This window comes from Takifugu flavidus, unplaced genomic scaffold, assembly GCF_003711565.1.
Source record: "Takifugu flavidus isolate HTHZ2018 unplaced genomic scaffold, ASM371156v2 ctg687, whole genome shotgun sequence".
Lineage (NCBI taxonomy): Eukaryota > Metazoa > Chordata > Actinopteri > Tetraodontiformes > Tetraodontidae > Takifugu > Takifugu flavidus.
Window position 1 is genome coordinate 1 of NW_026622298.1, and position 9,883 is coordinate 9,883.

Consider the following 9,883-nt stretch of genomic DNA (forward strand, 5'->3'; position numbering starts at 1 on the left):
GCGATGCTGCAGCGACCCTGCAATCCCTACACTCTCTGGTGAAACCAAATCAAAGGTTTTAGACACTGCTGGATGCTGGAAGGGTGGCTATAGTCTGGACGCATCGTTCCCCTGACTGCACATTTCTCCAACAATGATTGGCAGCTGCTGTCACTTGTTCTCCAGATGAGAGAAGGAAAGAGAGCCCCCCACAGTGTGTTTGATTGCCCCACTGCAAGCTCAATGCTGCCAGAAAACATTGCAGGAGCATCAATTCCCCTCGGGGCATCAACAAGGAGCTCAGGAAGGTGCAGCTGCCACCTACTAGAGACAAGCACACTGAGCTGAGATTCAAAGCCCTCTCCTCCCAAGAGAAGAGCTTGTTTGTTGGAGGCTCTTCTGGGCGATACCTGGTGCCACAGCTCCAGCTCAGCCCGTCTCTGGAGCTGAGGTGGAGCTGAGCAAGTTTCATGGTTCTCCACCACTTCCTCTCGCTGAGGACCTTCTCAGCTGGTGGTTTCTGCTCCACCTTCCAAGTTGAGCAGGTGATACTTCTGCATTCCTGCCACCAGGGTCTCTGCAGAAAGAGTCTTCTCTACTGTTTTATATTAGATTGTATAAAATTAGGATTTTTGGTTGATGTCTTAGATGTTGTTGACTAAGAGCAGGTTTTTCTTTAATAACATAGAAAGATTCGATGAGAAGAGCAAATGTATTATTTTATGAGCTACTTCCACTACTATTATATACACATAGATTTATCTAAAAATGTGTGAAATTATGGATTGAAACCTTTTTAAAATGGTGCATTGTGTAGAATCGGTGTAGAATCAACTTGTGACTTCTGATTTGGACTCCAATGGAAGTGAGGTGCAACAATTGTGGATGCTGAAAGCTTCAGATCTTCATGAAGGTTTCTGTGGTTGGACTGACCTGCTGCCCCTTTAAGAGGGAGGCAGGTTGGGCTTCTGGCTGGAATGAAGCCACCTAAGATGAGAATGACTGCAGGCTTTCGGTACCAAGGTTTAACAGGGTGCTCACTTCACACTTGGGCTTTTCTCTTTTTTGGGATGGCTTTTCTCAGGAGAGAAGGGGCATGGCACACTGCAGCAGCTTTCTTTTTGGGGTTTCTAGTTTTCCTTCTGATCTTTAAAAGACAGGAAGAACCATTTTTGATTGGTCTGAATGTTTGGGCGGTTTTGTGGCCAGCCTAAAATAAAACAAGACAAATCTACAACTGATACTTCCTTTCGAGTCATTGATGACCATCCTCACATGGGACAGATTTCCACAACCAATTTAATACTGCAAATCTGTCCTGTGTGGTCTTTTTTCTGAGAACTGTAACACTACGTTTATAACAAAGATCAAACATGGAAACAGTTATTGTCTAACTAGTTACACCTGGGAAAGTACTGGATCATCTCTGACTGACCTGAGAGTCTCCAGCTTACAGAGAGGATCCTGGAGAAAACCACAGAGCTGCTTCACTGCTGGATCCTTCAGCTGGTTCTGACTCAGGTCCAGAACCCTCAGATGGGAGGGATTGGACCTCAGCGCCGAGGCCAGAGAGTCACAGCTGATCTCTGATAAACTGCAGTCACTCAGTCTGGATAAGGAATCATGGCAAGAAATGATCTCTTATTGGAGGAAAAGTCATATTACACTTGCTCAAAATCATTATTTCATTTTATTTCATTATTTAATCAGGGCCCTTGGAGTCAGGAGAGCTCTGCCCCCCACTGATAAACTGGATATTACAGCAACAACATAGTTAAAAAGTATCTATAAAATTAACTTTCAATGGCTCATTTATACTCATACTACACTTCTCTTCTCCAAAAGTCAATCGAATTTATCTTGAAGCCTTTCATTGTTTAGTTGTTGTGTCGAAGATAAAAGGAAGCTGACCTGAGAGTCTCCAGCTGACAGTTTAGACTCTCCAGTCCAGAACAGAGCAGCTTCATCCCAAAACCTCTAGACTGATGTAGCTCAGGTCCAGAACCCTCAGATGGGAGGGATTGGACCTCAGCGCTGAGGCCAGAGAGCCACAGCTGATCTCTGATAAACTGCAGCCACTCAGTCTGGATAAGGAATCATGGCAAGAAATGATCTCTTATTGGAGGAAAAGTCATATTACACTTGCTCAAAATCATTATTTCATTTTATTTCATTATTTAATCAGGGCCCTTGGAGTCAGGAGAGCTCTGGCCCCCACTGATAAACTGGGATATTACAGCAACAACATAGTTAAAAAGTATCTATAAAATTGACTTTCAATGGCTCATTTATATTCATACTACACTTCTCTTCTCCAAAAGTCACTGGAGTTTATCTTGAAGCCTTTCATTGTTTAGTTGTTATGTCGAAGATAAAAGGAAGCTGACCTGAGAGTCTCCAGCGTACAGTTTAGACTCTCCAGTCCAGAACAGAGCAGCTTCATCCAGAATCCTCTAGACTGATGGAGCTCAGGTCCAGAACCCTCAGATGGGAGGGATTGGACCTCAGCGCTGAGGCCAGAGAGCCACAGCTGATCTCTGATAAACTGCAGTGTGACAGCCTGGAAAAAGATATAATATATAAATATATATATATATAAATAAAAACACATTTCTAAATCTGAAAATGAAGAGAAAAGCAGAAAATGTAAAGAAATTTAGAAAAGACCAACAGAGGCCTCCTGACCTGAGCGTCTCCAGTCTGCAGTTTGGATGCATCATTGCAGAAGACAGTAACTTTATGTCGGCATCTGTCAGGCTTTGGTTCTTGCTTAAGCTCAGCTCCCGTAGATGAGAAGGGTTTGACGTCATTGCTGAGGCCACAACTTCCCAATGACTCTTTGAAAGAAAACTACCAGGCAGTCTGTTGTGTATGAAACAAAAATAGTGAGTCAAACTTTGGGATTTCTAATCAACTTATCTGAGAATCTAACTCAACACAAATGTAGCTCATTTCCTGGAAAAGCTAAATTCAACACCGTAGAGCAACAGTTTGAACGACCATCAGATCTGAAATGCAACTGAATTATTCTCAACATTTGTCTTATTTTAGAACAGCTCATAATTACTCAATATTTAAAATGATTATAGCAAATGGTTTAAAGAAACGTGCATCTTTTTATCTGTCTATCGGCTCTTTGGATATTTTGCATTTCATCCAATTTGTACGATGGTGCGTCAAGTCTTAATTCAGCGATCCGATCGATGACATCAGAGTCTCTGGTTGCATCGATTGCCCTCAGCTTCTGTTATATCTGCCTGTTTCCCTTCAAATCATTTTCACTGCACCTTTTGTTGCTAGTGATGAAGTTGCCACCTAACGGGTGTGGAAAGGCTCAAACAACTTTGTGGGTCACATAAAGGCTCCAAACGGAACCGCCACAAAGACCTAAAACACCCATTTAAACCAACGAGGCCGGCTGTTTTTACGTTGAACAAATGAAGCAAAATAGTCACGTGTCATTAGTTAAAATGTGTTTTTCTGTTGTTTGAATACGATGTATACAAACAAACAAAAGTTATTAATGACATGACAGTAATTTCATGATAGTCAGTTAACTTGTGGCTCCTATTATTCCTGCCTTATGTTGGTTTGTCTGGATTGACCTTTGAACTTATATCCAGCCAGTGTTGAACATTTCTGGATGAATTGTTGTTTTTTTTAATTTATGGACGCTGCAATGGAGATAAAGAATTGAAGGAATGACCACTGGAGGGGGTATTGCTACCTGACATGATCCACTTGCTTGATTTAAACGCCGATGTCCGGCCCCAAAAATCTTTACTTACTCGACCTTCCTGCAGTTCCTCACAGCTGGAATCAGGCGACGTCGTCCCTCATCTGAGGTGTTGTACTGCTGCAGGTCCAGCTCATCCAGAACCTCCTCTGACATCTGCAGCAGGTAGGCCAGAGCTGAACAGTGGATCACTGACAGTCTCCTCCATGATTTCTTCTCTGACTTCAGGAACTCTTGGATCTCCTGATGGACTGACTGATCCTTCATCTCCATCAGACAGTGGAAGATGTTGATGCTTCTGTCTGGGGAGGTTTTATAACTGTTCACCTTCTTCAGGTTGTTGAGGACCTTCTGGATGGTTTCTGGGTGGTTCTCCATCTGATCCAACAGTCCACCCAAGATTCTCTGATTGGACTCCAGAGAGAGACCATGAAGGAAGCGAACAAACAAGTCCAGGTGGCCATTTTCACTTTTGAGAGATTTCATTAGTGCTCTCCTGAGGAAGTCATCAAGAGATGTGATTGGTTTAGAATATTTTAGGAACTGATTTATAACCACTGTGTCTTTCCTGGTGTAACAGTGGAACATGTAGACGGCAGCCAGAAACTCCTGAATGCTCAGATGAACAAAGCAGTAGACTGATTTCTGGAAGATCCCACTCTCTCTCTTGAAGATCTCTGTACAAACTCCTGAGTACACCGACACCTCGGAGACGTCCAGTCCACATCGCTCCAGGTCTTCTGAGTAGAACATGATGTTTCCTTTCTCCAGATGTTCAAACGCCAGCTGACCCAACTTCAGAAGGAGTTCTTTGTCAGCCTCAGTCAGCTCTCTGGTCTCTGCTTTCCTCCATACTTCTGCTTCTTCCTCTTTATCTGAACCATCAGGAAGTGTGAGTAGAGGTCAGTCAGGGTTTGGGGCAGCTCTCCTCTCTGGTCTCTGGTCATCATGTCCTCCAGAACTATAGCAGTGATCCAGCAGAAAACTGGGATCAGACACATGATGTGGAGGCTCCTGGAGGCCTTGATGTGTGAGATGATTCTCTTGGACAGATCTTCATCACTGAACCTCCTCCTGAAGTACTCCTCCTTCTGGGAGTCAGTGAAGCCTCGTACTTCTGTGATCCTGTCAACACACGAGGGAGGAATCTGATGGGCTGCTGCAGGTCTGGAGGTGATCCAGATGAGAGCTGAGGGAAGCAGGTTCCCCTGGATGAGGTTCACCAGGAGCACGTCAACGGACGATACTTGTGTGACATCAGAGATGAGCTGATGGTTGTTGAAACCCAGTGAAAATCTGCTTTCATCCAGGCCATCAAAGATGAACAGAAGTTTCCAGACAGTCAGATCTTCTGCTCTGATCTTCTGTAATGTTGGATGGAAAACATGAAGCAGTGAGAGAAGACTGTGCTGCTCATCTCTGATCAAGTTCAGCTCCCTGCATGAGAGCGGAAGCACCAGACTGATGTCTTGGTTCTCCAAACCTTCTGCCCAGTCCAGACTGAACTTCTGCACTGAGAAGGTTTTTCCAACGCCGGCGACACCGTTGGTCAGAACCACTCTGATGTGTCTCTGTTGCTCAGATAAGACTTTGAAGATGTCCTGGCACTTGATTGGAGTGTCCTGGATGTTCTTCTTGGAGGTTCTCTCAAGCTGTCTCACCTCATGTTGTGTGTCCACCTCCTCACTTTGTCCCTCAGTGATGTAGAGCTCAGTGTAGATCTTGTTCAGCAGGGTTCCACTTCCTGCTTCATGAGTTCCTTCAGTCACATGTTCACATCTTCTCTTCAGACTCATCTTATGACCTTCTATCACCTCCTGCAGTTCACCACCCTCTGAAACAAACAATCTTTTAAATCCTTTTACAATTGTCATCTACAGCAGTAACACAGATGTCCTCAACTGGAAAATATTCTGTCATGTTTGAATGATAGAAGCAACAGTCGGGTAATGACCCATCTCACTGTCAGTTTGAAATGTTATGTCTTCTTATGTACCCTATTCTTTTATTTCATTGGTTTCAATGTAATTTAGTCTATAACAACCATTTCCATGTCTTCCAAGAGTTTGCTTGGACTAAACAGCTGGTAAAAGCTGGATGATATTTAGAAAAACACATCAAACCTTCTCCAAACACATCATACTCAGCAGACCCATTGTCCTGTAAAGGTCACCTGCCTTCAACTCTTTAACACTTTCCAGAACTAAATGACTAAATGTTGCTAAATACTGTCTAAGTATTTAGGAAGGACTTCAGAGGGTCCAGAGGTTCCAGTGGAACCAAACAAGTGCTCTCTGGATCTTCTCTTGCACATTGTAAATACACAAGTTGTTCCTTTATTCCGACCCAAAAGTATCTTATAAATACAAATGTACGAGCTTACGTGAGACGCTGTGGTTCAGGTCGGCGGTCTGCAGTTCAGTTCTCCGTTTCTTTTCACCCTCGGGACAGGAGGAATCTCCAATGGAAGCAGACCGTTTCTGATAGCTGTCAAAAATGGGAATAGTGGTTATACATGTCTACTGGGCGTTAGCAACGCCTAAGAAAGGCTGCGTTCACTTCTACTTTCAGTTTGCTCTGACAGTTGAAGATTGAATGAACACTGAGCAAAAAATATAAAGTTATTTACGTTCTAACAAGCTCGTTTAGTTGGAGAAAAGTGTATTTGATTTAAGTGTTTAGTGGCTTTTCCTCATTGTGAATTTATGTTAAAAATAAAAGTGCCAAATCAGGAATATAACTCATAGAATAGAACAAAAGTTCTCCATTTATGCTCCAAATACAGTAGTCTGGTCTCTGAAACTGATCATTAAATAGCACAGAGGTCACGCGTATTCAAAAGCTTATTTCACCATTTAGAAATGACTGATATTGTTGTCTATGGGTTTATTAGAACCAGGAGCCTTATAAATAGACTTTTTAATGAATTTTCATGACATGTGGTGGAACAGTGTGGCAGAACAAGCTGCACAGACCTGCCATGTCTTACCCATCCGTATCTAAATGGAGAGCTGTAGCACTCTGCAATGATGGAATTGTTGGGAAACTTTAAAATATATGCCTAGGAATTTTTGTGAGATGATGTTAACCCATGTAGGAGAAATGACCAGTTAAAAACAGAAGCAATTTTCAGTTTTAAAAGATTTACCACACTAAAATTAACATGGGAGTTAATGGGAGCGAACGCCTGACATGTTGGTGCACCGTTTCATTTTAAGGACCTGATGAATTTCATTTTTCACGATAGTGGAGGCTATACCCACAAAATGATGTTTTGTATGGTTGTGAAATGTTCTAAGGCAGAATTATGTGGTTCAGAAAACCTTACTTTAAAGGTGAGCCTTGAGGTCATATACCAAAGTTTAAGGGTGCACACAAACACATCATCACGCTTAGTTTTCTTACAATTCCTCTGAACTTCTGAAGTTTATTATTCCACCTTTGGACTGGTCACTCTTCAGGGACACACAGCTGGGCACTGTGGACTCTGCTCTGTCCTCGTCCATCCTGAGGAAACATCAGAAATAGTGATGAGACTGTGATGAAGGTAAATAATCTGTAGAGGTTGTAGCTAAATAATCCCAATTCACTGCATTTTTATCAAACAGGAACATTTCTAATCCATTCTGGATAACAACTGAATCAATAAATCAATGATGTCTCTGTATCATTTTCATGTTTTCAGAGTTTAAGCTGCTTTTTTAACTGTTCCCTGCAGTGAGAAAAGAACTGGCACCTTTTCCAGCCCCTCATCCTGCAGCACTGAATGTGCTCTAAAGTTCTTTCCAGAGCAACGTCTCTGCACTTGCAGCAACATGTTGTAGTCATGGATCTGTGAGGAGAACCGGATACAGGAAACGCCCCAACTTTGATCCCAAAACCCAACTGGTGGCCAACGGTGGTCCGGCAACGACGGGGACGCTGGTCCATCGGGCCCGACAACACTGGTTTTCCACAGGCCAACATGGTGAAAGGACTGTGCACCGTTTCATTTTAAAGAGCTGATGAATTTCATTTTTCACGATAGTGGAGGCTAATACCCACAAAATGATGTTTTGTATGGTTGTGAAATGTTCTAAGGCAGAGTTTGTGGTTCAGAAAACCTTACTTTAAAGGTGAGCCTTGAGGTCCAATACCGAAGTGTAAAGGTTGGTCTTTGGACCAGTCGCTCTTCAGGGACACACAGCTGGGCACTGTGGACTCTGCTCTCTCTTCCTCTTCCATCACACATTCGCTCATTTTTAAATGTGAGTCTAAACGGTAAAGCAGGAACAGTCTGCTGACACAGAAAAAGATTAAAGAACATGATTCATCAGCATGAAGACAAGCAGAGGTCTGTCCAATGACGTATTGTCGGCTCATTCACATCAAAATCTATTATATGATGTCACCCTGTACATCATACAGGCCACATATATATTGGGAAAAAGTTTTGGGACATCTTAAAAGTTTACACCATGGTAAATATAAAATAGTTGTGGAAAAAATGTTTCTCCTGGGTGTTTCAAAAGGTGCGGTGGTGGCATCAGACGGACGCACACAAATACAAATTAAATCATTTTTTATCTGGTTATGGTTTACAAGAAAACCTAAATTCTTTCAAGATGTCAGTTCTCAACATTAAATTCAACAAATAAGATGAGAATGCATTCAAAACTAAACAGAAATACGTCATCACATCATCAAAGTGGGTCAAATGCAGCATCATCTTCTGTCATCTCAGACAGGATTCCAAGAAGAGGATCTTCATTTTCAACAACGCACCTTGACATCTCATCATGGCTCGTCTGTCAGATTACAAGCAGCTTTTTTTGATCAGGCGCATCATGTTCTCACCAACACATGATGGTGCTGGAAAAAACATTTGTAGCCTGACCTAGAGGTCAAAACTCTGCATGGCGTGCACAGCTACTAGTTGCAGCTGCTGGTTGTGGCGGAGGAGGAGATCCCAAACATATCTAGCAAGCTTGTTTTGGAGCAGAGCTTGTCCACCACCTCTGACCCCACTCATCACAGAAGTCCCACCATATCCATGGCCAGGTGTGTTGGCAGCATTGGAGCCAGCCTCAGGAAAAAGGTGTGTCAATATCTCAGAAGTGATGATCAAGTTGCCACAACCAACAACAGAAGTCAAGCAACCCAACATGCTGAATAGATAGATGACACACAGCAAAGGGCAAAAAACACCCAATTCTGCTCAGACTAATCTGATCTGACCACATGTACAGGACCAAAAATATCAAAACACCATGGGTTTAGGTTTGGTTTCGTTTTCTTGACTGCTTCATTCAAAACAGAACACATTTCATAAAATCCATAATAACAAATTCATATTCCACAAAGACCCAGTTGTTAAAAAATCAAATGGAATGCCTTGATCTCTCCCTCTTTCCATACTCTCCTTTTTTAAATAAAGGATTGATTGTCCCCCTGGTGAGGGACAAAGAGAGGAGGCTAAAACTGTCGCGTTGTGTCCCTCTTTCCGTGGATTTTTCCACTAACTGCAAATAATATTGTCGACTTATTGTGAGTATTAAAATGTGCTTCCTCAACCTCTAAAATGTTGGCTCAGGGTTAGCGGAAAACGCAGTTAGAGGAAACACGGTACAAAGTTTGATCATCCGTCACAACATTCCCGTCGACCAGCCGCAATGTGCGTCCGAAACACGCGCACGCTCATTGCGAACACGCAGCTTATTAAGCCGCATCTCGCAGCGGAACATTGATTCGAGACGACAGCAGTGAAAGAACCAAATGCTACCTGAATATTAGAGGTTTTCCATCAGGGCTCGGTCACTCAAGATGGAGCCCGAAGTTGAGAACTTTCACTTTCGCTTCTTCTTCCTCTACACGTCACGTGTTTGTGGTTGGATCGCGTCATATCCAGCACAAGCGCCTCTCTTCAGAACAATTTGGTCCACGTTTTAACTGAAATACTGGGGGAAACAACTGGAGTTCGTCTGACAGATGTTCGTTTTTGGGTGCGGAATCAAACTGGGTCAACTTTTTGATCTATAGGATCCCCTCTGGTTCAAAGTGTCCTTATAGGATATTGACAGTACTGACCTTTTGGGGGCTGCACACACCTCTTAATGGTGACGGCACCAACGGAGCTGATCCAGTTGTCATCAGCTGGCCAGTCTGACTCCAGCTCATTAGGGGAAATTT

General features: G+C 42.9%; 1 protein-coding gene across 2 annotated transcripts; it reads right to left on the reverse strand.

Annotated features, from left to right (window-relative positions):
* Positions 1-773: 773 nt before the first annotated feature.
* LOC130521082 (protein NLRC3-like) lies at positions 774-9,740 on the reverse strand. 2 transcript variants are annotated; one of them, XM_057024739.1, is made up of 9 exons: positions 9,477-9,722; positions 7,824-7,991; positions 7,121-7,222; positions 6,099-6,202; positions 3,768-5,549; positions 2,665-2,841; positions 2,367-2,539; positions 1,891-2,063; positions 774-1,588 (listed from the first exon to the last, which is right to left on the reverse strand). In XM_057024739.1, exons 2-5 carry the CDS (start codon positions 7,952-7,954, stop codon positions 4,540-4,542), a joined length of 1,347 nt encoding a protein of 448 aa, XP_056880719.1. In that variant the 5' UTR covers positions 7,955-7,991; positions 9,477-9,722; the 3' UTR covers positions 774-1,588; positions 1,891-2,063; positions 2,367-2,539; positions 2,665-2,841; positions 3,768-4,539. The 2 variants fall into 2 exon arrangements, with proteins under 2 accessions (XP_056880719.1, XP_056880720.1); XM_057024740.1 differs by lacking the exon at positions 7,121-7,222 and having other exon boundaries at positions 9,477-9,740.
* Between the last annotated feature and the right edge of the window lie 143 nt (positions 9,741-9,883).

What these genes read in the sequence shown, in the direction of transcription:
- LOC130521082 (XM_057024739.1), bottom strand. Translation starts at nt 7,954, where the DNA reads ATGAGCGAATGTGTGATGGAAGAGGAAGAGAGAGCAGAGTCCACAGTG. An exon ending in CCTCAAGGCTCACCTTTAAA is followed by an intron (nt 7,223 to 7,823) that starts GTAAGGTTTTCT and finishes ATGTTTCCTCAG; the next exon opens with GATGGACGAGGACAGAGCAG. An exon ending in CCTGAACCACAGCGTCTCAC is followed by an intron (nt 5,550 to 6,098) that starts GTAAGCTCGTAC and finishes TGTTTGTTTCAG; the next exon opens with AGGGTGGTGAACTGCAGGAG.